This window comes from Elephas maximus, chromosome 11 (genome assembly GCF_024166365.1).
Source record: "Elephas maximus indicus isolate mEleMax1 chromosome 11, mEleMax1 primary haplotype, whole genome shotgun sequence".
Classification (NCBI taxonomy): Eukaryota; Metazoa; Chordata; class Mammalia; order Proboscidea; family Elephantidae; genus Elephas; species Elephas maximus.
The window spans coordinates 99,799,004-99,815,453 of NC_064829.1; the positions used below are offsets into that span (position 1 = coordinate 99,799,004).

A 16,450-nucleotide genomic window follows, 5' to 3' on the forward strand; every position below is an offset into this window, starting at 1 on the left:
AGCGAGCGATTCCCCCTCCTGACCCTCCCCCGCAAGAAGCCCTGGTGGTGTAGTAGTAAAGAGTCTGGCTGGAACCCAAAAGGTCAGCAGTTGGACTACACCAGAAGCTCATTGCAAACCCTATGGGGCAGTTCTGCTGTCCTATAGGGTCGCTGAGTCGAAATGGACTGACAACAACGGGTTTGGTTTGGGTTTTTTTGTTTTTGCCCTCCCCCACGTAGACATAGACTGGCTCCACTATACCCTGCTGTGCATGCGCCATTGCTCCCCTCTGCCCCTTTCTGACCATTTTAATGCTCCACTTTCTCCTCAGCCCTCTCTCACTTCGTACAAGTTCTAAGCAAAGGCGATGGTCAGGCGCCTGGGCTTTGCTTGCGCTCTCCCTAGCGAGATGAGGGTGGGGAAGGAGAGGTATAGCCAGGGTAAGGAGCGCCCAGGCGCAGTCTCTAAATTGCGCCCACCCCCTCCAATTTCAAGAAGAATACCCATTGAAAGCGGGGATGCATCAGCAGAAACGCCTTCTCCCCTCTTGTCAGGCTGCCTTAGTCAGGTGTCTTTCGTATTTGTGGCGCCTCAGAATGTCATTCATTCTGCATCTCTCTGGCACCCCCTTGGACTTGAGGGGGAAGGGGGTACCCCTTATTGCCCCCTTCACCACCCCCATCGCTAACCCTCTGTGGGAAAGAGGTGGAAGGCTTGATCTTCTGACACATTCTTTCTTGCCTTCAAACCTTTGACACTTACATGAGGATCCCTTAAACCCGTTGCCGTCCAAGCGATTCTGACACGTAGCGACCCTATACGACAGAGGAAAACTGCCCCATAGGGTTTCCAAGGAGCAGCTGGTGGATTTGAACTGCCCACCTTTTGGTTAGCAGCTGAGCTCTTAACCACTGCACCACCAGGGCCAGTACTAGACCACACAAATATGCATCCAACAAGGTAGACAGGCACCTTGCCTTCACAGAGGTCTCAGAAATCTACTGTAGTTGCAGATAGATAGACAGGTAGATGATTCATAGATAGATAGATAGATATAAAGTTTGTATATCTATAAGATGCATTGATAATCACTGGTGATTAGAATGCAAAAGTTGGAAACAAAGAAGAAGGATCGGTAGTTGGAAAATATGGCCTTGGCCTTGGTGATACAAATGAAGCCAGAGATCGCATGATTGAATTTTGCAAGACCAACGACTTCTTCATTGCAAATACCTTTTTCCACCAACATAAACAGCAACTATACACATGGACCTTGACAAGCAGAATACACAGGAATCAAATCGACTACATCTGTGGAAGAAGATGGAAAAACTCAATATTATCAGTCAGAACAATGCCAAAGGCTGACTTCGAACCAGACCATCAATTGCTCATCTGCAAGTTCAAGTGGAAGCTGAAGAAAATTAGAATAAGTCCACAAGAGCCAAAGTATGACCTTGATTATATCCCACCTGAATTTAGAGACCATCTAAAGAATAGATTTGATGTGTTGAACACTAATGACCTAAGACCAGATGAGTAGCTGGACAATGGATAAGAAAAGACTGAAGAAGAACTGATGCCTTTGAATTATGGTGTTGGTGAAAAATATTGAATATACCATGGACTATAAAAGAACAAACAAATCTGTCTTGGGAAAAATACAACCAAAATGTTCCTTAGAAGCAAGGATGGCGAGACTATGCCTCACATACTTTCGACATGTTATCAGGAGGGACCAGGCCCTGGAGAAGGCCGTCATGCTTGGTAGAGGGTCAGCAAAAAAAGCAGAAGACCTTCAATGAGGTGGGTTGACACAGTGGCTGCAACAGTGGGCTCAACTATAACAATGATTGTGAGGATGGCACAGGACCGGGCAGTATTTCATTCTGTTGTACATAGGATAGCTACGATCAGAACCAACTCGACGGCACCTAACAACAATAACAGTGAGAATGTAAACTGATATAGCCACTTCAAAAAACTGCTGGCTGCATCCACTGACGGTGAACAAATGCCTATCCTGTGTGTGAACCAAATATTCTGCTCCTGGACATAGCCCCCAAAGAAACAAGTGCTTACGTTCAACAAAAGATACATAGGAGAGCATTTGTAGTCATGTTACATGTAATAGCCAAAAACTGGAAACAATCCAATTGTCCATCAACAGTTAAATGGATAAATTGTGGTATATTCAGACAATAGAATACTATACAGTGGTGAGATACAAAAGCTATTGTTATTCTATTGATGAATCTCACAAACACAATGCTGAACAAGAAAATACATACTGAATGATTCCATTTAAATAAAGTTAAAAAAAAATAGGTCATGCCAAACTATAGTGCTGTAAGTCAGGATAGTGGTTACCTTCTAGAGGACGAAAGGGCTAGCGATTTGGGAGGAGGTAAAAGGTAGGTTTCTGGACTAATGGTAAGGTTGATCTTGGTGGTAACTACATGGGTATTTGTCTTCTGATATTCGTTAAACTGTACATTTTTGTTTCATTAACATTACTGTATTCAACAAATACAGTATTCAACAAATCATGGAGAAACCACATGGGTTAGGAGATATGCTTAGTGCTGGAGGAAAGAAAAAAATGATTAATAAGACATGATCTCTGTCTTCAAGGAGTTCACAGGCTAGTGCGGCACATAAACAGATCATTCTAAGTTACATTTCCCGGGTTTCCCTGCAGTGAGGTTGGGGCCTGTGACTGGTCTTGGACCAATGGGGTGCATGCAGAAATTATGTCACTTCCAAATAAAATGTATAAGCCTCACCCTTTCTCTATGAAATGTGAAAAGACACAACAGAGCGCCATGAGAGGAAATAGTAAGTCCTGAGAAGAAGGCGAGGGGCAGAGGGTGGAGAGACCTCAAGAGGTCTTGAGACCGAGAGGGTGCTTGAGCTGAATCTTAGAGATAAGTAGGATGTAGCCCCACAGTGAAGAGAGGATGTCCCTGGTAAAGATAATAGCATGACTAAAGAGTGGGGGAAGGAGCTTAAAAAGTTAAAAATAATAATAATTTTACACATTCAAAACTACTAAAGGAAAATTAAAAAGCACTGATCTGAATTTTGGTGCTGGCTTCTGAAAAATCATCCAAAAGGCAGTCACAAGTATTCTACCTGTAGTAGTCAGGATTAGTAAAGCTACCTGCTGTAACGACCCTAAAATCTCTGCAGCTTAATGGAATAGGTGTTACTTACATAAAGTCTGAAAGGCTCTCCTCTAAGAAGAGATGGGGGACAAAGCCAATAAGGGAAGGGCAAGAGAAAGGGTGAGGCTTACATCATTTCTGCAGTCACTCCATTGGTCCAAGACCAGTCATGTGGCCCCAACTTCAATGAAAGGAAGCCTGGTGTCTTATTTATTTGGTACTGCTATAATAGAAATAACACAAGTCGGTGGCTTTAACAAACAGACATTTATTTTCCCACAGTTTAGAAGGTTACAAGTCCAAATTCAGGGTGCTGGCTCTAGGGGAAGGCTCTCTTTCTCTGTTGGCGCTTGAGGAAAGGCCCTGTCTCTTCAGTTTCTGCTTCCTGGTTCCTTGGAGATCTCCATGTATCTTGACATCTATTTTACCCCATCTCTCTCATTAATCCTGCCTCATTAACATAAAAAAGACAAGCCATTCCCAAATGGGATTAAAACCACTGGCAGAGGTTAGGATTTACAGCACATATTTGGGGGGGATATAATTCAATTCATAACACCTGGGACGTGTAGTCTTGCTGTGTGTCTGGGAAAGAGGAAACCAGATTGATGAGCATCTAACAAATCTTTGCCACCTACTCTTGGACATCCAGTTACTTGCGTACACATCTCTGAGGAAGGGATCAGAGGGTAGAAAAAGAGAGATCAGCCAGGAGGCAGCTGTAATTACTTTTATGGAAAATAATGGCAGCTTGGATTATGATGGAAGCTTTAGAGTTGGAGAAAAGTGGATGGATTTGAAATGTATTTTAGTGGTAGAACATAGAGGAGTTTGTGATGGTTTAGAAGTGGAAGCTGAGCCATTATTCACAATGAGTATGGAAACAACCTAAATGCCCATCAATGGATGAATGGGTAGACAAAACGTGGTATATACATACAATGGAATATTACTCAGCCATAAACAGAAATGAAGTCCTGATACATGCTACAACATGGAAAAACCTTGATAACAGTATGCTGAGTGAAACAAGTCAACCACAAAAGAATAAATATTGTATGATCTCACTTATATGAAATAACAAGAATAGGCCAATGTTTAGGGACCAAAGTTTATTAGTGGTTACCACGGGCAGGAGTAAGAAGGAAGGGAGTGGTCATTGTTTAGGAAACAATGAGTTTCTGTTGATGGTGATGGGAAATATAGCAACAATTATGAAAATGGTTGCACAACATGATTCATGTAATTGATGTCACTAAATTGTACACCTGAAAAATGCTGACCTGGCAAATGTTATTATATATCTTTTTACAACAATTTTTAAACAAAAGTGGAAGCTAAGGAAGTAGGACGGGGCTGGGTGGTGTTAAGAATTTAGTTGTCTATTTCCTTTTCTAAGGTCAAAGACTGGAGTCAGTATCTGTCTTAGTTATCTAGTGCTGCTATAACAGAAATTAACAAAGGGAACTTTATTGCCTCACAGTTTAGGAGGCTTAAAGTCCAAATACAGGGCACCAGCTCCAGGTGAAGTCTCTCTTTTTCTGTTGGTTCTGGGGGAAAGTCCTTGTTATCAGTCTTCCCCTGGTCTAGGAGCATCTCAGCGCAGGGACTCTGGGTCCCAGAGGAAGTGCTCTACTCCAGGCTCTGCTTTATCCATGGTAGGAGGTCCCTTCTCTTTTCTGCTGCATTCTCTCTTTTATATCTCAAAAGAGATTAACTCAAGATACAACTTAATCCTGTAGATTGAGTCCTGCCTCATTAACATCACGGAGGTAGGATTTACAACAAATAGGAAAATCACATCAGATCACAAAATGGTGGACGACAACACAATACTGGGAACCATGGCCTAGCCAAGTTAACATACATTTTGGGGGGGCACGATTCAATCCCTAACAGTATCCAAACTGGGCTTTGGACCTAGGACTATATGACCCAGGTCAGGATTTCAAAAAGATCCTTCTGGGACATGTTAGGGATGGGCTGCAGGGAGAGACTAGAGGGCAGGAGGCTGTGGTGAGGGTTGAGGTATAAGAGGATGAGTCCTGAGCCATGAAGGACAGAGAGGAGGGGACCAAGTAGAGAATCAGGGCACAGGAAAGACAGGGCTTGAGCACTGACGAAAGCAGCCCCGGTGGTGCAATGGTTAAAGTACTCAATTCCAAAGGTCAGCGGTTCAAACACACCAGCAGCTCCGTGGGAGAAAAGACCAGGCAATCTGCTCCCATAAAGATTACAGCCTTGGAAACATTATGGGGCAATTCTACTTTGTCCTATAGGGTTGCCGGAGTAGGAATCAATCCCGCAGTGTGATGGTTGAGGTTGTGTGTCATCTTGGCTGGGTGATAATTCTCAGTGGTTTGGCAGTTACGATGTAGTTTGGCAGTTGTATAATGATGTAATCACCTCCATGATGAGATTTGATATGTGATCACCTCCATGATGGGAACTCCCATGAGTAGCCAATCAGTTGAAAGGGAGTTTTCTTGGGGTTGTGGTCTGCATCCAATATAGGTGGATGCCATGGATTGTATTGTGTCCTGAAAAAATATGTGTCAATTTGGTTAGGCCATGATTCCCAGTATTGTCCTCCATTTTGTGATTTTCCTATGTGTTATAAATCATAATCTCTGCCTGTGGTTAAAGAGGATGAGGGTGGGATGTAACATCCTTGCTCAGGTCACATCCCTGGTCCAATATAAAGGGAGTTTCCCTGGGGTGTGGCCTGCACCACCTTTTATTTTACAAGTCAAAAATAAATTAATTTCTCTTTGTTAAAGCCATCCTCTTGTGGTATTTCTGTTACAGCAGCACTAGATAACCAAGACAGAATTTGGTACTGAGAGAGTGGGATGCTGCTCTAACAGATACCTAAAATATGGAAGCAGCTTTGAAACTGTGAATGGACAGAAGACTCAGAAGGAAGTGAGGAGAGCTGTTAACATCGGAGAAGGGGCAGATGGTGAGAAATAGCATCAGAGGACTGGCAGCAGCAGCAAACTGGTAGCAACAGAACCAGGAGACCAGCGCCAGACACTGCTAGAGCCAACCCACAGAGCTAGAGAGCTGAGTGCCTGTGTGCAAAAAGCTTCCTGGCGGAGTGGGGTGCCTCCGGGCACTTAACGGTGGAGCTAAGCTTGCCAACCCATGGAGCAAGAGAGCTGAGTGCCTCCCAGCCGAAGTTATTGGTGGAGCTACATAGCTTTGGAACACTCGCCCCAGCAAGGCAGATGTAGGTATGAGGCCCGGGGGCCAAGAGGCCAAGGAAACAGGAAGCAGAAGCTGAAGAGACAAGGAACACAGGAAGCCAAGCTGCCTCAGTCTGAAAAGATATGGCTACAACCTCTGGGGTTTCAAAGGGTAGAGTCATGGCCTCTGGTGTTTCTAAGGGTGGAGTCACCACTCAGATGGACTAGCAGAATGATGCGCCTAAAGCTGAGGGAGCAGAGTTACCATCCCAGTGGGACTGGAATGTGGAGCTGAAGCCCAGTGCTGAGGGGCCTCCATTCAGAACCCAGAGAGTGTGGCCAATACGTACCGTCTGGAGGGCAGGGCCATTGTGTAAGCAGTCTCAGAGAAGAAAGGATTATTATCAGAGCCTTGAAGGCTAATGTAATGTGTTCTGCTAACTTGCTTGGTGCCTGTTATGCCTTTTTTCCCTTCAATTTCTCCCATTTGTAATGGAAATGTGCCGGTTTTGCTATTGTACTTTGGAAGCAGATAACTTGTATTCTAGATTTCACAGATGAAGAGAAATTTTTGGATTTTGGACTTGGAGTTGATTTAAGACTTTTGCTGGGGTGAATATGTTTTATGTGGCAAGGACATGAATTTTGGGGGGCCAAAGGGTGGAATGTCATGGATTGAATCGTGTTCCCCCCAAAATACGTGTCAGCTTGGTTAGGCCATGATTCTCAGTACTGTGTGCTTGTCTCCATTTTGTGATTTTCATGTGTTATAAATCATAATCGCAGTCCATGGTTAAAGAGGATTAGGGTGGGATGTAACACCCTTGCTCAGGTCACATCCCTGATCCAATGCAAAGAAAGTTTCCCTGGGGTGTGGCCTGCACCACCTTTTATCTTACAAGAGATAAAAGGGAAGCTATCAGAGAGTTGGGGGGACCTCACACCACCAAGAAAGCAGTGCCAGGAGCACAGTGCATCCTTTGGACCCAGGGTTCCTGCCCAGAGAAGCTCCTAGTCCAGGGAAAGATTGATGACAAGGACCTTCCTCCATGGAGACCTGGCAGGAGCTGCCTCCTGTGTCTTTGCTGCCCACCAATGCCAAGAGACAGAAAACCTTCCCCTGGAGCTGATGCCCTGAATTTGGACTACTAGACTGTGAGAAAATTAATTTCTCTTTGTTAAAGCCATCTACTTGTGGTATTTCTGTTACAGCATTACTAAATAACTAAGACAGTGGACTTTCTAGCAAGGCTTGTAGGCTTTTGCTCGCTCTGGATCCTGCAGCCAGCTCCTGTTCCTCTGACCTCCAGTTCTTGGGACTTGAGCTAGCTGCTTACCTGCTGTCTGGCCTGACAATCTTGGGATTCATCTGTCTCTGCAGCCTGTGAGCCAGAGCCCTGCTGTCCAACCTGCTGATCTTAGGTTCACCTGCCCCTGCAGCTACATGAGTCAGGAGAAGCCTCCAGTCTGACCCATGGACCTGGGGCTTTCCAGCCTCTACAACACGATGAGCCATTTCCTTGATATAAATCTCTCTCTAGTATATACGGCTTTATTGGTTTTGCTTCTCTAGAGAACTCAGCCCAAGACAGACAGCAATGGGGGCTCAGATAGGTGGTGGGGAAAGGGGAGGAGAAAGGGAACCAAGACATCATCTGGGTATCTGGCCCAGTGACTGGTTAGACCGTGGGGCTGCCCCACATGAAAAAAACCAGAAGAGGGAGTGAGTTTGGGGGTCCCAGTGGGGGGTGGGGGGAGCATCCAGGGGACAATTGACTGCACAAGACTAGAGCTCAGAAGACAGATTTAGATAGTGGATGAGATTTCCCAGAAGAGGGTGGGGCGCTGGGTCTCTGAGAGAGGCCAGTTTCCTAGGATTTCCCAAGGTCTGGGCAGACGACTAGATAGTGGGAACGTCCCTGAAGTTGGGAATCTGTGAGGAATTTGAGATTTGGCAAGAATGGTGTACCTGTAGTGGACATCAGGAGAGACTTTAGAAGCTGCTGGGTACACAGGTCTGGCCTAAAAAGAATCAGGTACTGAAGACCCAGATCTAACTGCCAAGGTCTCAGGCTCAATCCTGGCACCTTATAGCCCGAGGCAGAGGGTGGAGAGACCTTCCCGGAGTAGAGGGTACTTGAGCTGAATCTTATAGATAAGTAGGATGTAGCCCCACAGGGCAGAGACAGGAAGTGCTGCTGGGGGCTCAGCTTCCGCTGGGTGTGCAGTTACTGCCCAGATACCCTCCACCCCCAGGGACCTTCCCACTTCCCACCTACAGCACTTTCACTTCCCCAAGATGTCCACCTCAGCCCCAGCACGTGGGAACACCTTGATACAGCACTGAGACTCAGAAAGAGGGGCAAAAATGGGGGAGGGGGAGACAGAGCCCCAGAGAGAGGGAGACAGATTCAGAGGGTCAGAGTCCCAGAAAGAGGGGGACAGAGACACAGAGGGAAAGACATACAGAGAGAGGGGACAGAGACTCAGAGAAAGGGGGACAGAGACACAGAGGGAGAAACATAGAGACCTGGGGGGTCAGGGGCCCAGAGACCCAGAAAGAGGGGGAAAGAGACAGAGATAAAGGGGAACAAAGACTTGGGGGGGACAGAGATCAGAAAAGGGGGGACAGAGACCCAGAGAGAGAAGGGGACACAGACCCGGGAGGGGACAGAGACCCAGAAAGAGAGGGGGACAGATCAGAAAAAGGGGGACAAAGACCCAGAGGGAGAGAGGGACAGAGACCCAGGAGGGTGGGGGATGGAGACCCAGAGAAAGAGGTGGACAGAGATGCAGAGAGAGGGGACAGAGACACAGAGGTGGGGGACAGGGACCCGGGGCCAGGCCAGGTAGGGGAACAGAGCTGGAAGCAGAAATGGCAGAGCTTAGCAGGCCATGAGGTCAGAGTGTCTGTGAGGTCGACTGCTGTCCAGGGCCAGCCCTGGGGTCCCAGTGACCAGAGTAGGCAAGTGCAGGTAGACCTGGAATGCCCCAGGCTGAGCCATGGAGACCTGGCAGGAGCTGCCTCCTGGGTCCTTGCTGCCCACCAATGCCAAGGCCCCGCAGGTACTGGCGTGTGTGTTGCAGTGGCCTAGGTGAGGGGCCAGGGACAAAGATACAGACAGGGAGAGAGAGTCACTGCTTGTGAGGAAGGAGGGGGTGGGGCCCAACCCTGGAACTTCCTCTTTCTTGGTGTTCTTCCTTTCTCTCGCTCCCTCTCAGCCTCCCCTGTCTCTTTTTCAGACTCGGCCTCTGTCTTTCACCCTGTCTGCCCCCCACAGCCAACACCTTTCTGTCGTGTCCCTTGTGTTGGTCTCTCCCTCCTCTAGGAGAAGATGTCGGCTCAGAACAGCTGCCTCAGCCTCGTCAAGTACTTCCTCTTCGTTTTCAACCTCTTCTTCTTTGTGAGTTCCCTCATGGCTACCCAGCCTGGGCCCCAGCCCCTGCTACAGCACCCCTGTACCTCACCTCCACCCTGCCCACCCACCATCTTCTCATCTCCTCTCCCCAGGTCCTAGGCAGCCTTATCTTCTGCTTCGGCATCTGGATTCTCATCGACAAGACCAGCTTTGTGTCCTTTGTGGGTGAGGGGGGCCGGGGCAGTCTGGGAGGGCCTTTCTGGAACAGCCATGGACCTGTCTTCCCCCCCGCCAAGTGACCTCCTGAGGGTCACCCCAGGAAGGGTCCCACGTTGCCTAACTCTCTAGGCAGGCCCCAGGCTGCACTCCTCTGCCCACCACTGCCGCCGCTCTCTGAACCTCAGTGTCTTCCTCTGGCAAATGGGGTTGTGCATATGGATCATAACAACTATAGCAGTAATAACAGCAGTCATTTCTCCAGCACTTCCTATGTGTCTGTTCTGGTGCCGGAACCCATCAGATCCTCCCACAATCCTTCCCCTCTCCTGAGGTTCTCAGAAGGAAAGTCACTTGCCAGTTGTCACAAAGCCAAAGAAGTAGAAGTGCAGAAATAATACTAATTGTAGGAAAATCATAATGCGGTAATAATGAAAATCATAATAGCTCATACTTAATAAGCATTTACCCTGTGTTAAGGAGCCCTGGTGGCACAGTGGTTAAGTACTAGCTGCTAAATGAAAGGTCAGTGGTTTGAACCCACCAGCTACTATGCAGGAGAAAGATGTGGCAGTCTGCTTCTGTGAAGATTACAGCCTTGGAAACCCTATGGGGCAGTTCTAATCTATCCTATACAGTTGTTATGAGTTGGAATCAACTTGACGGCAGTGTTTTTTTGTTTGTTTGTTTTTTACCGTGTGTTGAGGACTGGATTGAACACATTTGTCCCTCAAAACAACCCTAGGAAACAGGTATTATTCCCTAGGCCTCAGAGAGGTTAAGTGACGAATTGAATGCCACAGAAAAAGTGATGGAGCTGGAACTATTAGGGGTGAGGAGGAGCAGAAGGAGGAAAGAAGGACTGACAGCCAGAGAGATGGACAGAAACTCAGGGGAAAAGAAGGACAGAGACCCAGAGACAGGGGGACAGAAACTCAGGGGGAAAGAGGGACAGAGATCCAGAGAGGGGGCAGAGACCTAGAAAGAGGGGAACAGAGACCCAGGGAAGGGGGATAGTGATCCAGAGGAAGGGGGAAAGAGACCCAAGGACAGGGGGACAGAGGCCCAAAGAGAGGAGAAGAGAGATCCAGAGAGGGAAGGATAGAGATCCGGAGAGAGGGGGTACAGAGACCCAGAGACAGGGGGACCAGGAGCCCAGAAAGAAGACCCAGGATGCTGCTCCCTACTTAGGTGGCTGTGTGAGTGGGGGCATGGGCATCTGGGAGTCATGTACCCCTGGACTCACCATCACTGCCCCTCGCCTCCCCAGGTTTGTCCTTCATATCCCTGCAGATCTGGTCCAAGGCCCTGGCCGTCTCAGGAATCCTCACTATGGGCCTCGCCCTCTTAGGCTGTGTAGGCGCCCTCAAGGAGCTCCGCTGTCTCCTGGGTTTGGTGAGTGGCCCACCCCTTGGCCTCCCTGGAACCTCATTCCCATAGGTCTCTCCATTCCCAGGACCATGCCCCTAAGTGGCCCCAAATAGGGACACCAGCAGTCCCCGCAGCCTGACCTCTCCACTCTGCCCGCCAGTATTTTGGGATGTTGCTGCTCCTGTTTGCCACGCAGATCACCCTGGGAATCCTTATCTCCACACAAAGGACCCTGGTAAGTGGGACTGGACAGCTGGTGGTGGTGCAGAAGGAGGTGGAGAGAGACGGAGACAAAAACAGGAGCTGACAGGGACAAAGAAAAATAACAGAGACAGGAAGGCAGAGAGGAACAGAGAGACAAAAAGTGGTACATAGACAGATAAAAAGACTGACAGAGAGAGACAGAGGCAGAAACAGACACAGAGAATCAAAGAAAGACAAACCAACAGGAACACAGCGGGAGAGAGACATAGGAAGAGAGAAGATACTGGAATTCAAAGGGAAGTAAACAGAAAAATGAGAGAAAAACATCTGGAGAAACAGAAAGTCCTCAGGAAGTTAGAGACCTAATAATATGACCCCTAGAGATAATGAAAAAAAAACTAGAAAAGAGATAATGAAAGGAGCCTGGGTGGGGTAAGCAGTTTGTGACAGGCTGCTAACCCAAAAGCTGGTGGTTCCAACCCGTCCAGTGGTTCCACGGAAGAAAAGACCTGGCCACGTGTTCCCAAAACGTCACAGCCTTTGAAACCCTATAGAGCAGTTCTACTCTGCACACATGCAGTCGCCATGAGTCAGAATCCACTGGAAGGCAACTAACAACAACAGAGATAGTGACAGAATCAGAGAGAAACCGGCAGAAAGATTTTTAGGAGCAGTGAGACATTCAGAGGGGAACCGAGGCAGACGCCAAGATGCACGGGGGCTGAGAAGGCCGGGAAGGGCTTGAGCGGGCGGGGCAGGTGTGAACGGAGAGGCGGGGGTGGGGTGGGATAAGGTCGGGCCTCACCCCTGCCTCTCAGCTGGAGCGGAAGGTGCAGGAAATGGTGCTGAAGACGATCCAAAACTACCGCGCCGACCCGGAGGAGATGGCGGCCGAGGAGAGCTGGGATTACGTGCAGTTCCAGGTGCATGAGCCCCAGCACACCCTCGAGGTGGACCACTCCAGTAGCTCCACGCCCTGACCGGCCCCGCCCCCGCCTCCACCAGACTCGGCTCCCTACACCGAGGAGACTCCGCCTCGCTTCCGCCCTCCCCCGGCCTCAGGACTCTAACGTAACCCCCCCCCATCCCTGTATCACCCCACATGGCCTCAAGCCTAGATAACAACCTCGCCCTGATGTGGCCCCCTCCCTCAGGCTCCCATACCAGGACTGGCCCCTTCTCTGCCTCGATCAGGCTCCGTCCCCTACACCGAGGAAACTCCGCCTCGCTTCCACCCCCAGCCCCAGCCCCAGGATCCTAACGTGACTTCCCCACCCCCAGGACCCTAACGTGACCTCCTGAACCCCGCCTCACTCGATGCCGCCCCAATCCTGCGTAAATAACCTGCCGTAGCCCCAATGCGGCCCGGCCCCTTACTCAATCAGACTCCACACCCGCCCCACGTGGGCCCATCCCCCAACTCCAGGACCCAAACGTGATCCCACCCCTAATTCCCAAACCCCGGCAAGGCCCTATCCCCTACCCTGAAGAAGCCTGCAAGAAGCCGCCCTCGACGAGACTCTCCTCAAGTGGCCCTGCCCTACCATCCACCTGTCCCCTACCTGAGGCTAGACTGCATCACCCATTCGACTTCCCGTCCACAGCGTGATTCTGCGGCTCCTCTCCCAGCCCCAGGTCCCCATGTGACTTGTGTCTCTCTCAACCCCAAGTTCGCTTAATGTCCCCTGCACCCATGGTGTCCCCGCCCCAGCTCACCGCTCCCCGCGTAACCCCGCACCCACCACTTACACCGATAAGATCTTACACCCATCGCCCCGTCCCCTTGCATCCCACCAGACCCAGCCCCTCTGACTCGCGTCTCTTTCCCAGCTGCGCTGCTGCGGCTGGAACTCTCCGCAGGATTGGCTCCAGGTCCTCAGCCTGAAAGGCAACGATTCGGAGGAATCCCGCGTCCCCTGCTCCTGCTACAACTCGTCGTCGACCAACGACTCCGCCATCTTCGATAAGGTCTTCTCTCCCCAGCTCAGCCGGCTGGGGCCGCTGGCGCGACCCAGACACAATACCGACATATGCGTGGTACCTGCGAACAGCCACATCTACGGAGAGGTGGGGAGGGGTGTGGAGCGGCTCCGTTGAGGCGGGGTCTGCGGGAGGGACTCTGCTGCCGGAGAGGGGCGGAGTCTCCAGAAGGCGGGGCCATTTGGGAGGTGGGCGTGGTATAAAAGAGGGGTGGGGCTGCATGAGAGGGAGGGGCAGGGTCTGCCTGCTAAAGAAATGACAAGGGCTGAAAGGGCAGGACCTGCATAAGCCAAACCAAACCCACTGCCTTTGAGTTAATTCCAACTCACAGCAACCCTATAGGACTGAGTGGAACTGCCCTATATGATTTCCAAGAAGGAGCTGGTGGATTCAAGCTGCCGACTTTTTGGTTAGCAGCCATAGCTCTTAACCACCATACCAGCAGAGTTTCCAGGACCTGGATGATGACATCTAAAACCCTTTGCAGTCCAGTTGATTCCAGGTCATAGCGACCCTATAGGACACAGTAGAACTGCCCCATGTGGCTTCCAAGAAGCAGCTGGTGGATTTGAAATGCTGACCTTTTGGTTAGCAACCAAGCTCTTAACCACTGTGCCACCAGGGCTCCAAAGGCTGGGGTGGGGAAACATCCTTCTCCCATGGAGCACCTGGAGGGTTTGAACCACTGACCTTTCAGTTAGCAGCCAAGCGCTTAATCACTGCACAAACAGGGCTGACATCTAGGGAGATGCAAAACTTGGGAGAGGTGAGTCCGAGGCACAGAACCAAAGAAACTAGAGCCAGTTGCCCCGGAGTGTGTGGCCAGAGTAGAACTGTGCTCCACAGGGTTTTCAATGGCTGGTTTTTCAGAAGTAGGTTGCCAGGCCTTTCTTCCAAGGTGCCTCTGGGTGGACTTGAATCTTCAACCTTTCAGTTAGCACCCCACCGACTGCACCACCCGGAAACTCAGATTAGGAAGATCTGGTAATTAGGGACGCAGCACGGCAAGGTCCAGGCCTGAAATAAAGGAGTGAGGACTAGACTAGATGGCGAGTCCTATAACGAGCCCTATCTTTAACCGTTCTCTACACCCACAGGGCTGTAAGCGGAGCCTCCAGAACTGGCTGCACAACAACCTCATCTCTATAGTGGGCATTTGTCTGGGCGTCGGCCTGCTAGAGGTAATGCTGCTCCTTCCCCATTTGCTCTTGGCCCCATAATCCCTAGATGGCCCTGCCCCAATTGTGCGTGTTTTCCCACTGACGGGGAACGGCACATGCATAAAGGGAATTTCAGTGTATCCTACCGCCTCCGCCGATCTACCTGGGTTAGGAACCAAACCAAACCAAAAACCTGTTGCTGTCCAGCCAATTCCGATTCATAGCGACCCCATACGACAGAGTAGAGCTGCTCCATAGAGTTTCCAAGGAGCGCCTGGTGGATTTGAACTGCTAACCTTTTGGTGAACAGCCATAACTCTTAACCACTGTGCCCCTAGTGTTTCCGGGATGGGAGGGAAAAATCTAGCCTCTGTGAACTCTTATTGGCCCAAAGCAGAAAGCAGGCGTTCCCGCCCTTTGACGCGTATCCCATTGGCCCCACTCGGTGTACCAGGGTCCTGCTATTGGCCGCTATGTCCCCCACCCTGTTTCGCCGCAGGTTAGTGTGGTGGGGCTAAGCCTGCTGCTACCACGCAGCGCGCTCCATCGGGAACCTCAGGCTCAGGTGCCTGGTACCGACGGTTCGAGCCCCGGGCCCGGCCTGAGCGCTGACGGCGGCGGCGGGCGCAGTGGCATGCTAAGCAGCAGCGGACGCAGCAGCAGTCTGTGGGGTGGCTGGGGCATGGCGGGTGCCTGTCCCAACTGGGGAGACAAAGCCCCGCAGGGCAAGCTACCTATGGCCCTGGGCCCCTGGCCGCTGTGGGACCAAGACGAGGAGCAGCGCGAGACGGGGAGCGTAGGCGCAGAGGGGGAGGCCGAGGGGGAGGCAGACGAGCATCTGGAATAAAGGAGGGCGCTTTGCACAACTGTGGCTCCACACTTGCTCCACCTCACTCCCCAGGCTATATACCGCAGTCCCTCCGCTCCCAGATTACCTCACCCCACCTGTTCCACCTCCAGCTCCCACCCTTTCCAGGCCCGCCCCATGCCTTTGGTACTCTTAACCGCACCACATTCTCTTTGGGCTTAATTTCCCCAAAAGCTGTCCCTTTCAGGCTCCTCTGGGAGGCACAAACGGTTCAGCGCTCAACCACTAACCAAAAGGTTGACAGTTTGAACCCACTCAGAGGCACCTCAGAAGACAGGTCCACAGCCTTGAAAACCCTATGGAGCAGTTCTGCTCTGCACACGTGGAGTCAGAATTGACTAAACAACTGCCCTTTCTGATACCTCCCTCTCCCTTTCACAATTTAGCCCGGTTCTAATCTCCCCCCGCCCCGCCCCCCTCCCCTCTCCCTAATTTCCTGCAAGTTTCGCCCCGCCCAATTCGCCCAGTGCCTTCTTTTCTAACCCTGCCTCTTCCCCAGGCTTCAGCCCCCTGACTAGTCTCCCTGGCGCCCGCTCGAGTTCTCTGACCGCATCTCCTTTCTCTGTAGCTCGCCTTCATGACGCTCTCGATATTCCTGTGCAGGAACTTGGACCACGTCTACGACCGGATCAATCAATACCGCTAGGCCCAGCCCCGTCTCAAAGCCCCGCCCCACCCGCTGACCCTTTCAGGTGTCCTGGGCACTCCCCTGAGAGCTGTAAATACTTGTTTATTCCCAATATACAAGCACTGAGTCCTCCGTCTCCTCATTCCCCTGGGGACCCAGGTGTCTGCCTGCCCTAGGCTGTGGCCTCTCTCACGGGGCTTCTGACCACCAGCTTTCTGTCCCCAAAGATAATCTTCGTTCCTTGCCACATCTGGTGGCCTACCACCTCCCCGCAAGATTATTTTCCGCCCAAACCCCAAATAAATTCCCTGCGTTTTGGTAAAATAG

At 50.5% G+C, this 16,450-nt stretch overlaps 2 protein-coding genes across 2 annotated transcripts in view; one reads left to right on the forward strand and one right to left on the reverse strand.

Moving 5' to 3' along the window:
- Positions 1-12,381, reverse strand: part of LOC126085920 (orphan sodium- and chloride-dependent neurotransmitter transporter NTT5-like) — a 33,488-nt gene extending 21,107 nt beyond the window's left edge. The window contains exon 1 of the mRNA XM_049901762.1: positions 12,293-12,381. The gene's annotated coding sequence lies outside the window, so the exon portion shown is untranslated. The remainder of the gene's footprint in view (positions 1-12,292) is intronic.
- Positions 9,538-16,449, forward strand: CD37 (CD37 molecule). The gene is made up of 8 exons (XM_049901792.1): positions 9,538-9,741; positions 9,849-9,921; positions 11,183-11,307; positions 11,444-11,518; positions 12,306-12,410; positions 13,318-13,554; positions 14,565-14,648; positions 16,064-16,449. Exons 1-8 carry the CDS (start codon positions 9,673-9,675, stop codon positions 16,139-16,141), a joined length of 846 nt encoding a protein of 281 aa, XP_049757749.1. The 5' UTR covers positions 9,538-9,672; the 3' UTR covers positions 16,142-16,449.
- Position 16,450: the final 1 nt, after the last annotated feature.